At 55.8% G+C, this 18291-nt stretch overlaps 4 protein-coding genes across 4 annotated transcripts; 2 read left to right on the top strand and 2 right to left on the bottom strand.

The window, feature by feature from the left end:
- Window positions 1-318: 318 nt before the first annotated feature.
- CH63R_01338 (uncharacterized protein) lies at window positions 319-1491 on the top strand (the record flags this gene model as incomplete). The annotated part of the gene is made up of 3 exons (XM_018296313.1): window positions 319-728; window positions 778-1387; window positions 1462-1491. The coding sequence occupies 3 exons, from the start codon at window positions 319-321 to the stop codon at window positions 1489-1491; spliced, it is 1050 nt and encodes a 349-aa protein (XP_018164675.1).
- A 3474-nt stretch (window positions 1492-4965) lies between these two features.
- CH63R_01337 (Proteasome regulatory particle subunit) lies at window positions 4966-6853 on the bottom strand (the record flags this gene model as incomplete). Its single annotated transcript, XM_018296312.1, has 3 exons — window positions 4966-5109; window positions 5171-6495; window positions 6586-6853. The coding sequence occupies 3 exons, from the start codon at window positions 6851-6853 to the stop codon at window positions 4966-4968; spliced, it is 1737 nt and encodes a 578-aa protein (XP_018164674.1).
- Window positions 6854-8574: 1721 nt separating this feature from the next.
- CH63R_01336 (Transcription initiation factor TFIID subunit 12) lies at window positions 8575-11135 on the bottom strand (the record flags this gene model as incomplete). Its single annotated transcript, XM_018296311.1, has 2 exons — window positions 8575-8829; window positions 8892-11135. 2 exons carry the CDS (start codon window positions 11133-11135, stop codon window positions 8575-8577), a joined length of 2499 nt encoding a protein of 832 aa, XP_018164673.1.
- A 4710-nt stretch (window positions 11136-15845) lies between these two features.
- CH63R_01335 (uncharacterized protein) lies at window positions 15846-17132 on the top strand (the record flags this gene model as incomplete). Its single annotated transcript, XM_018296310.1, has 1 exon — window positions 15846-17132. One exon carries the CDS (start codon window positions 15846-15848, stop codon window positions 17130-17132), a length of 1287 nt encoding a protein of 428 aa, XP_018164672.1.
- Window positions 17133-18291: the final 1159 nt, after the last annotated feature.

The raw sequence follows: 18291 nt of genomic DNA, 5'->3' as shown, positions 1-18291 counted from the left end.
TACCATTGCGGCGGTCCAACGCCAGTGATCACACAGAAGCAGAGTTGCTTGATCATGATGAGAATAAACGGGGTATGGTCCTCACGTGGCAGTCTGCCGTCGTTATCTTCTTGTAGCTTATTGGGTCAGGGAGCCGACAATGCATGTAGTCACTCGCATCATAAGGCGATAGATGATAGGCTACTCGTCGCATGTTGGGCTGACAGAGAGGCGCAGCGGATTCCCTCCCGGGCAGACATACATAACCTCCAGAGTCCACCCCCGACTTTCAGGCAACCTCTTCCCGCAACCTCGCTCCCTTTCGCAACTCAATCCGCGATGGAGGTGGGCGCCAGTCTCCTCGCCTTCATCGGCTTCGGGCTCACATCCATCAAAACCTTTCACAAGTTCGTTACGAGCATCAAAGATGGGCCACAGAGGCTGCATGACCTCGCACGCGCGCTCGACAGCCTGCGGGCGGCATACGAGCGAACCCAAGCCCTCCAAGAGTTGCCCGGCATTCTGGAGTCCAGTCCTTCTTTGTTGGATCAGCTGAGGCGATGCAACGACGACGTCGACAGGTTCAGCAAGACCCTCGTCAAGATGCAGATACAGCCGGGCGAAAGGCTGTACAGCACGCTGCGGAAGAAGTTCAAGCTGCCGCTTTGCGAAGACGAAATCAGAGACATGCTGGGCATCTTTTCGGGGCATGTCAACAGCTTCACGCTTGAAATCAGCGTTCTGGATATGTACATTTCGTCAATCTTCTTTGGCTCACGGCCGTCTAACGAGTCGCAGCCGAATCGCGCACCGTAACTCATCTGGAATCTTGCAAGTCATTACAGGGACCGAGCATCAGTCCAACATGATGAAGCAGCAGCACACGAGTCTCGAGGAGATCAAAGAGGATGTTTTTCGTTCCAGCTCGCAGATAGAACACGTCCAGACTGTCGTCAACGCTCTGGCGCTGAAAGTTGAAAGTTTGCCGGCCGTATCTACCCAGTACTCCACGTCGATTCTTAACATGCTTGCCAAGCTCGAAGGGAGAGTCAACGAGTTGTCGTTGCAAGAACAGAAGATGTTCGATAATACCTCAAGATCTGTCAGCGCCTTCGACATCGCCCCTGGTTATGGACGAAACATCGAGAGCGGCAACGCTAGGGTGGTGGGCAGCATCCACCGATTATCTGCCCTGCTCGAGAACAAGAACCAAATTGCCGAATTTGAAGAAGCCGAAGGCGTTATTGATGATCTTGAGACACTGCTTCAGCAGATGGACACGGCCATTCAACATATGGGACCGGGGGAGCCAACTAGCCATAGGACAGGCTTTCAAAGCGTAGAGAAGGAGCACCGCAAGGAGATGAAGCGGGCTCTTCGGGTCTTGAAAGGAAGTCCGAAGCTCAAAGTCAATCCTCAAGCCTGGAGTAAGATACCGTGCATGTGCTTTGTAATTTATCACGGTACTAATCGGGGTTGTAGGCCGACGTGATTCACCCAGCGGAAGAGTAACGAAAAGACAAGACAACGTTGCCCTGTATCAAAGTCAACTTGGAGACTGGTTGCTCTCAACAAGAAGACAGTGGCGTATCTGCGAGACTCAGGCAGAGGATGAAGAACACCAGGAATACACCGCCACCATAACTTTCAAGCCAATAGCCCAAGGTGGCTCGCACCATATCAAAGTCTCCGTACAGCAGCTGCAGCAAGTAAACGGCTTCTACGCACTCACCCCGGTTGTCTCAATTGGACGGATACGACCTAGCAACTCCCGCGTATTTCAGTGCATTAAGCTTGGACTATTTGACGAGTTTTTCCAATTGATTGCGACAGGTGAAGCCTCCTTGCAAGACCGAGACGAGAAAGGGGCGTCGCTCCTTCACGTAAGTGCTTTCACATACACTCGATGGTGTTGAATAACGGCGAACAGACTGACACCTTGCAAAGTACGCGCACAGTCAGCCCGAAATTTGCCGCTTTTTGATTAAACACGGCGCGGATGTCGATGAGTTGGCTAACGTTAGCCATGTTGATGATAAATATTTTGAGTATGTTATTCTCATTGTGTTCCTCAGAGTGAAGTCGAAAAGCTCAAATTCTCTAGACAAGACTCACTTGCTATTCCTTTGCGGCTTGCTTCTCTTCTTTCATGGAAATCTTCGCATCCGGGATGCACCTTCAGCTGGTTGCTTGCTGCAGGTGCCGATCCCACACTTCCGTACGGCGGGCCTGATGGATTACATTTTATACTTGCTCACGAGACTGACAAGATCGATATGGTGAGTAATTCCCTCGACAACAAAGTTCTCATTAGGTGCTGATTAGAAAAAAAGCCTATTTTTGAGAGTCTACTCAGCTTTCGCGAAATCTTCTTCAATGTCAACGATCAAGACACATATGGGCAAACCTTGATACACAAGTCCCTTATTAACTCCAGGACAGACCAGGTCAGCGCTTTGATCAAGATCGGAGCAGACTTTAACGCGAAAAACTTATTAGGACAGAGCTGCCTGCACTATTTAGTGCATAATATGCGAATGGTAGGGCGCTGTCTTGATAGAGATCACGACTCGATGGTTGTTTTGATTGAGGCAGGTGCCGATATTCTTTCTAGAGATGATGAAGGCCGTTCAATCTGGGAAACAGCCATTGAAAATCAACAGCAAGGAAGTTATGCCAGAGACGCACTGGACAGCGTGCTGGTTTCCTACGGCTACCACGCGGAAGTTTCCCGGTTTGCAGAAGAGTTACCTCGACATGCCATCTATAGAGATTGGTACAGTCGAGATGATTTCGAAAAATTGTGGGCGGGGAACGAGCATCTGTGCCCATACTACGACGATGAAGCTCTCAGCCTCGATCGGGCATCTTTCCTATATCATGGCAGACATTACGAATCTTCGGATTCTTCGTGCGACGTGGAAGAATTAGAAGAGAAAGATTATGGTAACACGGGAAGTGAAGAGAACGAGTATTCTGGGAGCGAAGAGGACGAGGTATTGATTAGTGAAGGTGAGGAACCTGGGAGTCAACAAACGGAGCCGGACAAAGCCACCAATCCCCTCGAAAGTTCCCTCACCGGGATTGGAAAAGAGATGGATAGCGAGCCAGAAAGCCCGACAGGTTCTGGAAGCCAGAGTTTTCCCAGCCGATACCCCCACGAAGTTCCCCAGGACAGCGAACAACAGGTGCCTCTTTCGGCCTCTGTCGCTAGCTGGCTCTCGACATCCGGATCTCCAGGGGAAACTGTGTTGAACAATGCCTCGCCTCGGGGCCATGGGGCGGTTTCCCAAGGCTTCAATGCCGAGCAAGCGGATGAGATCTTCCACAACCCCTGGGCGGAAGGGTGATGGGCACAAGAAGACGTGTGTGTGCGTTTGCGTGTCTGCCTCAATTCCTCGTGTATACGGCAAGAAATAAATGAATCATCAACCGCAACTGACGTGCAAAGGATTGGTATCCAACCCGTGTTTTTTTTGTTCCCTCTGTATGGGCCACGGCCAAGGCCAGTTTCAGTCTTGGTCGACCCTTTCAAGATCTGGCACAAGCGGAAAACAGGGCCAACAGACCTCTACCCGAGACTCGAACGCGCACCAAGTAGTTTGAATAATTGTGACTGTAGTTTCATTCTGGGTCGATCGGGAAACAGTCCAAAACTGTACGGGTGTGCTTCTCAAAGCATACTGCACGTAACATCTACTTACTTCTCATTGGAGCGCCGACACCTTCGACGAGAGCCGCCGTCCTCTCGCATCCTCCGAACTTTCTGACTCCCAATCGAAGTCCGACGAGACGAGCTGGATTACAAACGACGTGCTGTGCCACCGCTGGTCATACCGGCTGAACGACCGGACATAACGCAGACAAGATGTCTCCTCGGACGAAAGAGGATGTGAGTATCGCCGACTCACACGGCTTCACGGGGATAGACAGAGCACTCTTTATACGACAACGCTGGACTGCCAGATATCTTACCGATCCACTCGGCGTGATCTCAACTCCGTCTTAACATGTCCCATCCCTCTATATCCCAAAACGCCAATAAACTGCAACTCTCCTCACCCTACCCCCGTCCCTGATACCAGTACATCCGTCTCCGACGGGAAAACCAAAGAAGAACCGTCAAGTATGCGCGGCATCGGCATCCTCACCGCCGTAATCGGCACCGCCATGCTCGCCACCTGGACAGTGTTCCCTAGGGTCGATATTTGGGGGAAGGGAGACGGGAGCCTTTTGGGCTGGAAGTAGGATGTTGAGTGTTACTATGAACCTGTGGTAAACCGGGTAATGAGCAACAGTGACGTCCAATAGAACACTGACGCCAATCGCCGTTGGAACGCTATGGTGGTTAGCTGTCGCCCTATTGTTTTGGTCGCCCTCGATGAAACAGCTCAACGACGATGACAATAATGTCTGTCTTCCAACGTCAGGAGCCTGAACGCTACAACGGGCTGCGATCAGCCTCCATAGACCGTGCGTCCCGACGACCACTTGAGCCCCCGGGACTCACTCTCCTGGATCAACATTAGAGCAGTCAAATATCACTCACAAACGCACCTCAGGAGTCAGAAGAATAGCAATAGTGAATCGGGCAACCCCCTCCAAGTCTTGCGTTATCTAGTACACAGAGCTACATGTGACTGCGGCCTGGCTCGACTCAGACGTACACGCCCCGCCATCACAGGATCCCCGCCTCCCCATCCTCTCTCTCCTGGGATAACGGGGATCCCAATTCCTCGCTGCCAACTGGTAAAACACCACAGCATGCGTGCCCCGCGTAAGGAAGAAAAAGATGTCTATCACACGCCCGGAATCATTTGCCAAAGGCCCCTTTCCCCTTCCAGCGCCGCCCCTTCATCGAAAACCCCAAGATCAAGCAGTCCCGCCGTGTTTCCAGGCCACTTGTTCGAGGTTGTAACGCAGGCCGTCCGGGCATCGGCAAAACTGTTGATGGTAACACAGCAGAAAAAGTATCGATAAGCGTTGTTACATTCCCTCAAAGTCGCCGCCGAGGTCGTCCTCATCCAAATCTCCGTCCTGTATCTCCTTGGCCATCTCGCGCTCGCGCTCGCGCGCTTCCTGGGCGTTCTTCAACTCGAGGCGGTGTTGGTTCATGGGGAAACGCATAGCCTGTGGGTAGTGTTGTTAGTCGAGTTTCAGAGAATGTGGTGATGTGTTGGGTTCAGCTTACCTTGACACTTTCGTCGTGCAGAGCCAAGCACGCGCGGATTCTGTCGTGAAAGGCTTCGCCGGGCTCCCGCGTAGCATAGACATCGCCGACCTCCTTGCTCTTCATGTAACCATGCTCGCGGTCGAGGGTAGCCTCAATAACTCCATCGCGAATGGCCTTGGCGACGATGTACTCGGCCGACTCTTCGCTACCGAGGTCGAGGCGGATGCAGATGTCGCGGAGCGAGATGCGGGAGTATGAGAGAGACATCATGCGGATACCCGTCTTGATGACGTTCTGGCGCAGACGCAGAATCAGGCTGTAGGTGCCATCCCGGCGGAAGGTGTCGGCGTGGTCCGCAATGATTGTCTCAAAGTTCTGGACCTTGCCGACGCGGACGGCCTGGACGAGGAGGAAGTACGGGTGCAGAGAGAGCTCCAGAGTGGGCTGGCGGAAGGTGGACCGCTCAGGGATGTCACCCATCAGCAGCTCAACAACCAACAGAAGCTTGGTGGCCGTCTGGGAGAAGCCAACGGCGCAGGCGCTGGAGGGCGCCTTTCTCGTTGCGGCCGTGAGGTGCTCGTGTGCCTCGGTGTATCGGAGTTGGATGGCGCGGATACGTCCGAGGTAGTATAGGAAGCGGGCGACCTGGTTGTTGGCAGCGTTCTCGGGGAACTGTGTGTGGGAAACGAGCAAATCGGCTTGCGCAATGTGGGACGTCAGCAGGTAGCTGCGAAGCAGAAGCACAATGACCGAAGCTTGCGTGTCAATGTCCTTGCGGAGCACGGCGGTGCGCAGGGCGGCTAGCAGAGTCGGCCGGATAGCGACGATCGGAGACTGGGAAGAGGGGGCCTGGGGAGCGAGGTTCTCGCAGAACATTGAATAATAGAAGTAGACCTTGGCGGAGAGGGAGTCTAATGTGCGGCGGTTGAGGGTGTGAATGCGGTCCGAAAGCTGCTTGGAGAAGTCGGCTCCGCGCTGGAACTGCCTCGAGTCGTAGAGGTGCACCTGGATGAGGATGCCGAGGAAGATGTCAATCTCCGGGATGACATCCTTGGTCTCCTTCTTCGGGGCATTCTTGGCTTTGGCGGGCTCGTTGTCGACCTCCATCTCGGGGCTGGTGGACTTGCCGAGGGGCACATTTTCGCGGCCTACGGCGATCAAGAGCTGCTTGGCAACGTTGCCGGAGGTGACGGTCGCGGGGAAGGTCTCGACGATGGCCTGGGCGATGATATCGGGGGTCAGGCGCTTGCGGATGGTCGAGATGGACCGCAACGCTCGGAGGGAGAATCTGGCATCAAAGAGGGCGACGGCGCGGTCTAGCAGAGCGAAGTTGCTCTTGATGTCTGTGGGAGAAGCCAAGATCGTTAGTGATGTATTCCGTTTGGCAGAATAACACACGTATGCCCGGCGTTATCACTCATCCCATCACGTACCTGCCACAGCCTGCACCACAGGGTCGACCTTGACCTCTGCGTCATCTGCATTGTTCTCATCGCCCATCGCAACGTCGCCGTCGGCATCCGCTGTGATGGCGGCTGCCTTCTTGGAGGGAGGAACGACGACAGTCATCTCCTCGTCGCCGTCCTTCGCCGCCTTCTTGCTCTTGCTCTTGGCGTCCTTCGATTCAGCATCCTTGCTGCTGTTAGGGACGCCGTTCTCGAGGGGATCCTTCCCGCTGCGCGAGGGTGTTTTGCCCGGCATGTTTGCTCAACCGGTTGGCGGTATGTGAGTGTGTGTGTAAGTAAGGGAAGTGTACAGAGTGCTGCTCGGGATGACAGCAATCGGATTCGATCGTGGAGTCGCGCCCGGGGAGCAGGTACGGATTAGGTGTCTTTGGCTAGGTTGCGGAATCCCGAATCAGGTTGCTGTGTCGTTTGGGCAAAAGCGGAAGGAAATGTCAGGTGACACGGCCTCGAAAGAATCAAGCTGGACGGGGGACTTGGCTATCGGAGCTCTGTCGGAGTCGGCTTTCCTTGATGTGAATGGGGGGTAGTGGGTTTGTTGTTGTGGCTGTTTGCCTCGTGATGCAGGAAGGTTCGTCGACGGGAGGAGAGAGCTCTCAAAGATTGAATACCTGAGGCTCAGGTTGCTTGCTGCTCTCAGGCCCGGCCCTTTGGCGTCTGCTCGCTGCTCAGGGCGGGCAAGCAAGCACCTTACTTCTCCCGACACACTAACCGACACAAGGTCACGGTACCTTGATGTGGGTCAGGCACGCGCTCAGCACCACCTCGTGCACATGAGCGGCAGTGGCGGTGGAGGTACCGAGTACGTGTGCACTATTAGCCAGTGGGATTGCCGGGGCTGCTGGGAAGCGTGGATCAAATCCCCCAAATGCTTAGGGAGGGGACGTGTTCCAGGCGGCGGGAGTGACGTTGTCGATGCTGCCTGCCTGCCAGGCCGCCAGCTGCGGCACTGCGGCCTTTTTTGTGTAATTGTGCACGTTGAGTAGGAATTATGAATTGTTCACAACAATCCCCTCCACGATTACTCAGCTTTCATTCTAGAGGCCATCCAGGTCTGCTTCGAATGCTACCATTTACTAAGTTCCAAAATAAATGCATCTGTAAATCGAATGACGGTCCCGTTTCTATTTCTTGCCCACAAGCTCAGAGTCCCAGGGCTGCTTTTCATTTTACTTTCAATGAAATGTTTGCGCCCTACATGTTGATTGTCTGTCTTCATCTCCTGAAGGCCTTCGACCCAGCGCCACTTGCATATTTACTTGTAGCCCACAGCTGAAAGCGGACGGCACTTCTTCTCTCCCTTGCTTGCCAGCCCAATCTGACGGACCGACAGCGGCAGCTTGCCTACCCTTTCTTTGCTGGCTCGCAACACATGGCCATTTAACACTGCTGATAATAACGTCACGCGTCGGGAGTTGCAATGAGAGACGTGTCGCATCAATTTGGGTATAAGATAGAAAACCTAAGAGCCAGACTCAATGACAGTCGCGGCTTCTGTGATGCCATCGAACAATTGCTATTTATGACCCTACCAAACGCCCCTATCCTGCATCCTAACCCATCCCGTGATAATGTCCACGAATTCCAATCCTTGCTTATTCATTGGCCGAAATTCATCATGCTACCAGGGTTTGTCTACTTCTTGACGAAGTTGATCTCGACACGGCTTGCGACTGTCGAGCCACTATTTTGTCCACCATCGCTGGGCGCGTACGGCAACATGTAAGGGTTGGTGGCCTGAGCTGGGGCCTGAGCTTGATCGAGTGCTGTTTTGGCGGAGGATGCGGGGTTCTTGCGCGATCGAGGCTTAGGGGCCTGCGTCTTCGATTTCGCCGGAGACGTATCAATGTCTGCGTCTCCGTCCTCTCCCCGGTTGGACTGGACGTCCTTCGCCGAGGCCCGCTTCGCGTGGGCGCGCTTTCTAGCCGTCGCTGGCTGCGGTGTGTCGGAGGGGTGGTCCTACTCGCCCTTGCCAGACGTGACTTTAGCAGCTTGAATGGCGCTCATCTTGGTGATCCAGGCGGTGGACGGCTGGATCTTGCGGACGGTGCGCAACTCGTCCGAAGAGTAGCCCGGAACGCGGATGTTGTAGGTGCGCTCGAGTACGAGCTGGATGTCGCGGATCTCGAGGACCTTGGAGCCGCGCTCCTTGGCGTTGCGGCAAGCCGTCTCGAGGACGCTGTCGACGAAGCTGTCGGCCATGGCCAGGACGCTCTATGCATTTTGTCAGTTATTTCATTGAAGCTAAGCGAAAGACCAGCCTAAGGGTTGCTTACCTCTTCGACTTCTGGGGTCAGCATGTTGATCTCCTGGCCCTCAGCGTTCCCGCCGCAGACCTGGCGCACAAGCTCGTCCAGCTTTTTCTTGCTCAGAACATGATCACCCTCGGCTTCGTGGACATAGGCGGGGATCTTAGCCATCGCTGGCTGTCCCATGACACCTCCAGCAATGCCGCCACCGCCCGTGTAGGTAGGACGACCAGCGCCAGCACCGCCAGCCATGGCGACGGGCTGAGGGACGGCAGTCGCCTTCTCCGGGAGCTGCTTAGGAATGGGGAGCTTAGACTGTAGCGTCTGGGTCGGCTGGGTAGGATGGGCGTGCTGTTGTTGCGGAACGGCTCCGGATCCCATGACACCTTGTGCGTGAGCGCCGGCGGAGCCAGGAGTACCAGTAGCTTGCTGCTGCTGTTGCTGCTGTTGCTGCTGCTGTTGCTGAGAGGGCATGGCCGAGGTCTGCGAGTTCATGCGCTGGTTGGCGCGAGAGACGGCGGCCGAGTGGCTGAGAGCTTGACCGGGACCGGGAGGAACAGCCGACTGGGGAGTGGCGACGCGCTGGGTGGGAGTGCCTGCCGAAGGAAGCCCACCTGCAGAAACGGAAGCAATGGCGGTGTTGACAGGTGGAGGATGATGCTGGCCTTGCGCCATACCGGGTTGGATTTGAGCAGGTTGAGCAGCAGTAGTCGGGGTCTGGGCCGAGGGAGTGGAGGCTTGGGCTTGAGCTGCTGCCTGAGCCTGTGCCTGCTGCTGGGCCTGCTGCTGAGCCTGCTGCTGAGCCTGCTGTTGCTGGTATTGCTGCTGCTGCTGCTGTTGGTGAAGCTGTTGCTGCTGCTGAGCCTGTTGTTGCTGAAGCTGCTGCTGTTGTTGGGCTTGCTGTTGAGCCTGTTGCTGTTGATGCTGCTGGGCCTGTTGGGGAGGCAACTGTTGCTGTTGCTGTGGAGGAGTGCCTCGACCAGCGGCGGCGTTGGCCATCTGCTGGTTCTTAGCTGCTTCGATGGCAGCGTTGACAGCGGTCGTGGGATTCTGGGCGTTCTGCATAGCGGGGGTGTTTTGCGCGGTCGGAGCAGGGCTTGCTTGAACAGCACTAGGCTGCGTTGAAGGAGGCTGAGATGTCGCGATGGCCGGGCTATTTTGCTGCTGCTGCTGCTGTTGTTGTTGCTGTTGTTGCGAAGCCTGGGAAGGAGGTCGTGACGTTGCTGCACCCGCACTCGCACCTGCCGCGGCCGCACTTGCACCTGTTGCACTTGCTGCACTTGCCGCGGCCGCACTTGCCGCCGTCTGTCCCGCTGCGGCAGCAGCTGCCACAGCCGCTCTTGCCTTGTTGATAGCCTCCTGGCTCTTACGGAAATTGGTGACAAAGCTGTGAGCCTCGTTGTACATCTTCTGGGCGTGGTCTCTTCGGATCTGGAGCTGCTTCTGTTCGTCGGCACCGAGCACGCCCTTCTCCTGCTGGTTCTTGATGTGCACGTCGATTCTCTTCATCTGATTGCCCTGCTGGTCCATCTGCATCAGGGCGCGCAGGTACTTGGCCTTGTAGTCGTTGGACCATCGGACGGCGCTCTCCTGCCCCTTGTCGAGGATGCCCTGGGGCGGGTTGAAGGTCATCTGTCTAATATGGGCGAGGATGTGGTCTGGGAACTGCGTCGTCTGGGGCGCTTGTTGCGGCGCTTGTTGCGGCGCAGTGGGAGTCGGCACAGACGCTGGGGCTGGAGTGGGGGTTTGGGCAGGCTCTGCGGTGGCAGACGGGTTGTTGTTCTCCGTCTTGGGCTCCGTCTTGACGGTGACACCTCCGGTAGTGCCTTGGTTGGCTGCTGCAGCCGGTTGTTGCTGTTGCTGTTGTTGTGGTTGTGGTTGCGGCTGGGCCGGCTGGGCAGGTTGCACTGGAGCGGGTGGCTGCGCGGGCTGGCTTTGTTGTTGCTGCTGGGCTGCCTGTTGCTGCTGGGCCTGTTGTTGTTGCTGCTGCTGCTGGACCTGCATCCTCCTCTGCTGAAGCTTGTTGAGCAGCATTTTGGTAAAATCCTGTATCTTCTTCTTGGCATCCTGATGCTGGGCAGACTCTTCGGGATGCGTCTCATAGTGATTCCACAGTTGACGGAGGCCCCTCTCATATTTAGCCTTCTCTTCATCGTTGAGAATCGGGAGGTTTCGCATCATCTCGGGTCGGTACATGGGCGGCTGTCGCGCACCAGGCACGGCTTGGCCAGCCATGGGGTTTGGCTGGCCAGGCTGGCCCTGGTTGTTCATTGCTACGGGTTCGGTTGCGGTTGCGGGTGTGTTTACGGTCGGAGTCACGGTCGAAGTCACGCTCGGGATTTAGAGATCGGAGGGTTCGTTGGGGGGTTCGTGGGAGCTCCCAGGCTACGCTTTTCGACAGAAGAGAGATTGGAACAAAATTGGAACAAAGTTGCCAGTGATTCCACAAGCTTTAACCACAGTCGATGCACGCAGATCTTCTTGTGCGTTAAATAGAGAGAAGAAGGAAAAGGCTGATGGAGATGGGAGAGAGAGGAAAGGCTGACGGAGAGGGCGAAGATGTGTGGTGTGTGAGGTTGCGACGAGACGCGCGCAGCTGGAAAGTTCCGTGCGGGGCTGGGGGGTCCAGGATGCTGCAATGATTGGTCGCAAACGCGTCCGTTCCCAAGGTGCCTAAGATCTGTCTGAACTGATGTACCTGTGTATCTAGGTCGCAAGGTACAACATCCAGTTTATGTTTGAAGGCTTTGCCGCCGCTGCTGGAACAAGTGTGGTACCCTGTTGGCTGTTCCAGCAAACAAATGCGCTATGTAAAGAGATTTGGATTTGCTTTCCACCTTTTGCGCCTTCTTTTCTATCGATCTAAATTGAGACCTCTTGTTATTGGATGTTGGAGACGTTGCGTCTATTTTGCAACAAGACTGCAGAGCCTCCTGAGGTAAGAGAACAATGTGGTATGGGACAGAAAACACACAGTATCGGCGGGTTCAATCGCTTCCAAGACGGTTCTCCATGATCGAATGCTCTCCGGTGACAGACGATGGATGACGGTCAAGACGTCGGTCAAGACGACAATCAAGTCGTTTTGGCCGATTCGCAAGACCCTTCTCCCCCGACGGTCGACCGCCATAACCCGGCCACCAGCCCAGTGTGACCTACCTGAGACGCGTTCCGTCATCCTGTCTCCAACGGCGACCAACATGCCGAGCACTTTGACAGAGCCTCAACCCGAGACACACAGAGAGAGAGAAAGAGAGAGAGAGGTAGAGGGTCCCCGTCCTTCCGCAAGGAGAAGAATTCTCGAACAAACATGGCCCGTCGACACACCACCACCACCAACACCCATATACCAGGCCACATGTGGAGTTAGACGCTGCTCGTCTTCCTGCGGGAAAGGCCCGCCGGACCTGCAGATGAACGGGGACCCTGGGACCTTGGGCCGCCCACTCTGGCGCGAACTTTTCCCTCCCGAAGCACACTTGCGCGAGTTGACGATGCAGTGCATAGGGTTGACCAGGTACTATGTACGTGAAAGGGGCATGCCCTAATCCGAGAGGGAGGGGAACATTGCACTTTTCCCCCCATTGATATGTATGAGACAATACGTTGCAGGCTGGTGATGGTAGATGAGGTGGTGTTAGTGCTTGGATGGAGGCTCATTCATCTTGGTGTTTTTTCCGTCAAGGAACGGCCCAGAGCCGTTCCTGTTAGCCCAACGATGGATGCAGATCGCGCTCGTGGTTATTCTGGTAGAGTGCTTCGTGGAGTTAATTGTAGACAGTCACATTTCGTCAAGAAAAATGACGAATTTGACCGTCGAGCGAGCAGGACAGGCAGGTCTTGTTGACGTTGGTGGTTGAAACGAGATAACACTAACTGGCAGCTTGGAATGGGAGCAAAGGCTAAGAAGAGGGGCCGTCAGCGTTGGGCTGCAGGGAACGACGCCCAGCCCATGGCACCCCGGTCTCGTCGCCAGAGTCTTTTTTTTTCCCTTCTTTTTTTTCTCTTTTTCAATTACCAGCCCAGCATCAGGCTGGCAGTGTGTGTGTGCTGGCCCAGGACGTATGACACGGGCGCCAACGGTCATGACCTCGCGTGGATGTTGAAGGATCACGGAAGCGCAGCGCCGGCGGCTTCGCGTCGGGCCTTGACGTCCGTGTTACTCGAGTCTGCTTCCGGCTTCGTCTTTTGGGCTTCTGGAACGAATTACCATGGGAAAGTACGGGTACAGATACTGTACGAATATTCGCGGGTGGTGTGCATCCTGATTCCTGACCGCCTCCTCCTTCTTCTCCTCCTCTCACGGCGGTGCGGCGCCAGTCTTCTCCACAAATCCGACCCGGCCACGAGCATGACGCCGATGCATCATGCATCACGCCCCTCCCTCTCGATTTTTGTTCTTCTTTCTCCCTCACTTACACAACGCCAATCGACTTTCCAGTCAGTCTCCCGTCTAATCCGCCAACGCCCTCTGGCCCAATGGGTACAGCTGGTCGCCCGTCTGTGGCTGGCCTCTCGATCTCCTCTTGCAATTCGTGGCATTGTGTCACTGTCTCGGGCGAGAGTCGAGAGGTGGGCAGCCTTTACCGGTCAGATCCCTCGTCCAGTCCCTGAGAGCCACGAGAAGCATCTCGAGAGACGGCGAGGCGGTGGTGGTCCATGGACGAGCCGACACCTGGCTCGCGGCGTGGAAACAAACATTCCACGGCAGACGATGAGGTGTCGATATCATGACAGCCAACGTGATCTACTCTGTGCCATTAAAACACTTGTAAAATGTTACCATGATGAATGAAATAAAATAAAAATGCTCAAGTCACTGGCAGCAAACCAGCCACACACACACACACACACACACACACACACACATACACACCCATCCATCACCCCTCCATCACCCCTCTTTCTCTTCCCCTTCCTTTTGCTCGCATTGCATCTCGCCGTCACGCAACGGCCTTGGTTACACACCCAATCCAGCCCAGCCCAGTCCAGATCAGCCTGTCGAGTCCGCTGCTGCGGTACCCGCAAGTGCGCGCACACATGAGATTTTTTTCGAGATACTACAAAACGGGTTGGACCGGGGGCCTAGAGCATTGCTGCCCAAAGTCCAACCCGCGCCCCCGCGAGAATGCGCAAAAGAGGAGATCCACGGCCAAACCCCCAAGCGCTGGGGACGGAGGGGTGCCACACGGTACTTTTTTTTTTGCTTCTGATAGGAAGATGGAGATGCTGATGAGAGTTGCAGCCAGGGTTACTAAGTAGGAAGAACCGAGAAACACACTGAGATAGAAAGAGAGAGGGGGGGCTCGTCTGACGAGTCTGTTGCTGCATGACATGGCAGGCATACACTGCAGGCATTGATTGAGGCATGAGGCTTGAGCAAGCAAGGAAGGAAGAACATGGCCACAGCTGCAGCGCACATGTGCAATGCCTTCTTTTTTTTTCCCGTCTCTGTTTTTTTTATCTCCCACTCACTTGTGTCTGGATTCTTAATTCTCCCCCATCCCACACAACAGCCATGGGGAATTCCCTTCTTCTTCCTTTTCCCCCCTTCTCCTCCTTTCCTCTCGGCGTTGACATGTGTCTGCCTCCAACCTGACCATCCACTTGTTCGACTCATCAGTACACAGGCGGTCTGTGTGAACTCACGGGGTTATATCAGTCAGCCCAGGCAGCCAGCCAGCCCAGCCATAACCACCTCCAAGACCGGACTGTCTAGTCGCGCCATCGGCTACTGCTCCCCACCTATCACGGAGTCGCCCAACGCCCAGCGCCCTCTCTCTCTTCCTCAAGTCGAACCGATCGAACAGATACGTCCTCTCGCTCACTCGCGATAGCCCGGACATCCCACACTTCAAATCCAGGAATCAGAAAGCGGCATCCCCCTCCCGGCCATCCGTTCTTCTGGCCGTTCATTCCACCCGAAAACGCCAACCCCACAGTATACCGTAACAGAGCAAAATAGTTACGGTCTCGGGCGTCTTCCACCATTCCGTCGACGTCGGCATTGCTTTTTCTTCTCGCGTGCACATCGCACCACTGCTGCCCTCCTCTCTCATCAGCCGTTCGGCACTGTAATCCTCTCACTCTCACTCACCTTCTCTCTCTCTCTCTCTCTCACCCGCCACCCCCCTCCTCAAGGCTGTCCCTTGTCGCAGCCAGGACAGAGGCCGTCCTATCGTCACCGCCCGCCCGGTTTTCGTTGGCTCCACTGCCGGGATCCCGCACATCCTCCCCCGAAACTTTCCTCCCCATTCTCCACTCCCACTCTCACTCTCATTCTCAGTCTCAGTCTCACTGCCAGTCTCACTCTCGCTCTCTCGCGTCTGTCAGTGTCGGCCGATTGACTGGGTTAGAAATTCGATTCGGATTCGAGAAGTCCTTCATCCGCCATTGGCACTTTGCATCCATTCCGCAGAGAGTCATCCTCCCCCACCTCCGTTGCGTTGTTGCATTGTTGCATTGCTTCTCCGCCGCGTGTTCTGCTCAGTCATCACGCATTTCTCGCCAGATCTATCATGACAACCTACATCTGCTGCCGAATATCCTCCTCTTCTCCTTGCCGGAGGTTCTTGCTCTGGGTGTTGACGCCTTGACTTACTGCCACCCTACTCACCATCTGCCATACACGAACACGAACACATCTACAACATACATAAACACACATCAATCACATCAACAGCTAAATCGACTTACTGCCTTACAGTGAACGGACCTGGTCTGATCTCTCTGTCCATTTGCCCGCCAAAAATTGCTTCCCCCCCGAAAGACCGAAGAAGTGAGAAACAGCATCTGGTCCTGCACCCAAAGGCAGTCTCGACAAGATCAACCATTCCCACGAGGAAACACTGCCGGGCCACGAACCATTACGCTGGCCACTGATAGTGCACGGCAAGTGGCTCGCTTCTGCGGATCTTTCCTATTGTCCTATCGCAAGTCTTGTCGTCAATGCCTCGCAAACCACGGCCGACAACGCCCAGCATGATGCTGGGCCCTCTGGGGAGCCCCAACTCACCGCCTCAGAGCCCTACGACTACCGCGCCCGTCGTCAATCGCAAGTACGCCGCACGACACCTACCGACATGGCATCACCCCAGCCGCTCGTCTTTGCTGGAAGACTCTGGCATCCAACCCACGGGCAACCCTCATGAGTTCAGCTTCACGCCCTCGAACCGTTTCGCCCAGTTGTCGCCTCGCACCTCGTCCGAGGACTCCGAGTCGGATGAAGACGAGGAACATTCCGAGTCCGAGTCCGAGTCAGAATCCGAGTCCGGCTCTGAGGGGGGCGAGGCCATGCAGGCGACATCTAACCACGGCGAGAATGACGAGGAGGGGGAGGACAGCGAAGACAGCGGGGATGAAGAGGAAGAAGACTCGGACGATGACGGCGAGTCAACAGACGTGGACGACGATGTTCCAATGAGCCTTCACCCTCAAGCTCCGGCCCCGATGCATGCCCCTATGCCGGCTTCGATGTCCGCTCCCACGTTTATCCCGGGACCCGCTCCTATGGCCGTCGACGGCAATTCCGAGGAGGAATCGGACGACGAAGAAGACGAAGAGGACGACGATTCAGAGTCCGAAGACGAATCTGCCGTCACTCCTCCGACCCAAGAAACCTTCCATGAAAGCCATACCACTGCTTCTACCGCCGCTGCCGTCGCCACCGCCCCCAAGGCCAATTTTACCCTCGAAGAATTGTCCGATTTCGACCCCATGGACCAAGACCGCACGGGCGCCATTGCGCCCTCGGGCTTCTCCTCGCCGGCCTCGGCCCGCTCCCGCTCGCGGGCCCCGGCGCCCAAAGAGCTGCCGCCTGGCCTGACGCGCAAGATGCGGGACCTGAACTGCGGCCTCTCGAGCTCCTCCGACGAGGACTCGGAGGAAGATCTGGACGAGGACGAGGCGGCGCACCGCGAGTTCGTCCGCACGCAGCGCGAGCTTCGGATGCGCAAGCGCCGGTCCCACGGCTCAAGCATCGGCAAGCGCACCATCTCGGAGCGCAGCGACTCAGACCACGAGGACTGGACGCCCCTCGACCCGGATGCCGTTGGCTCCAGTGCCCGTAGGCTCCGCCGCCGCGTCGGTGACCGCCGCAGCTTCATCCACCTGCAGTTCCAGGACCCCCCGCCCCCGCGCATCGACGAGCTCGATGAACCCGAGAGCGAGGTCGAGGGCACGTTTATCTTCTGCGACAGCGGCACCCTGGCGCAGGAGCTGCCGTACTACTCCATCGAGATCATGGAGTACTCAACCCCTAGCCCGTGAACGTGAATGGAGTCACGGCTTTTGTGCCGCCCCCGAGCGGCACTTATTATACGTTTTCAGAATTAAGCACGAACGCCAACCGTGGCGATACACGTCGAGTTCGACCGTCCGCATCCTAGACGATGGGGCGGATATATACCAGCGTGCACTTGCAGCGACGTTTCACGACGAACATACGGACACGAAGGACTGTGGACGGTAGCATGGAATGATGATGATGGATTGGCGACCGGTATTGCTTTTTACTACTTCTGTTGCTGCTTTTAAACAATATGTCACACCCTTGTCTTGATTGATACCTACTCTAGATTTCGCATCCAACGGCGGGCAGGATGGGTAATGCTGGCATAGCGTGAAGGAATCCATTTCTTGTCGTGGATGACCTTTTTCCCCTCTCATTTCTTTTTCTTCTTCCACCTGATAGATCTCATTTTTCTCAGAAAGAGCCTCATCGCTCAAATGATACACCCACTTTGTTTGGACTGAACCACCTGCTTGGAAGTTTTGTCCCATGTTGCTCTTGATTCCGTGACAATGGGGATTGTAACACCCGCCTTGGTCCAGAGCGCCTCTCCCCAGCGCCACACAGGGCCGCAGCTCGCCATCTCCGGCACTCCGACACTGTTGGGGAGGCAGTTCTGCCTCCGGTGGCGGAGTGGGGAGGGGCGAGTCCGAAGAAGAACGGCGACCAGCGTTACGCCTCCCCTCGGCCACTCTTGGTTCGCGACTCGCTACTTCGCGAAGGCGGTGTGCTGTTGGTGTATGGTGATGCCGCCGGAGGGGGGGCGATGGGTGATGACGTGCAGCGGATCGCCGGGAAGAGGGGTAGATTTAACGGAGGCATGATGAAATCGGAGGTCTCGGTGTCTAGCATGCTTCCTATTGGATTGTGTCTAGACGCTGGTCTTCTTCCCGTCACGGGGGGGGGAGGTCTTTGATATCGTTGGAGAGGCGAGTGGGGGAAGGGTACGGACTTTCGTCGTGTGTGTGTGTGTGTGTGTTGGCAGCGTGGACTGCCGGTTACTTGCTGGGTATCTTACTGGCTCCTCGCCGTATTGGTGAATGCGAGCCCACGTGACGGAGGACCAGTAACGCGGATTAAGGCAGTCGGGTCCGGGTCGGCGGGATGTGGAGAACCGGCGGTCGGTGAGTGTGGAGT

The sequence above is a fragment of the Colletotrichum higginsianum genome, chromosome 1 (genome assembly GCF_001672515.1).
Source record: "Colletotrichum higginsianum IMI 349063 chromosome 1, whole genome shotgun sequence".
NCBI classification, from domain to species: Eukaryota; Fungi; Ascomycota; class Sordariomycetes; order Glomerellales; family Glomerellaceae; genus Colletotrichum; species Colletotrichum higginsianum.
The sequence above is the reverse complement of the archived record's forward strand: the minus strand, read 5'-3'. Positions and strand labels throughout refer to the sequence as shown.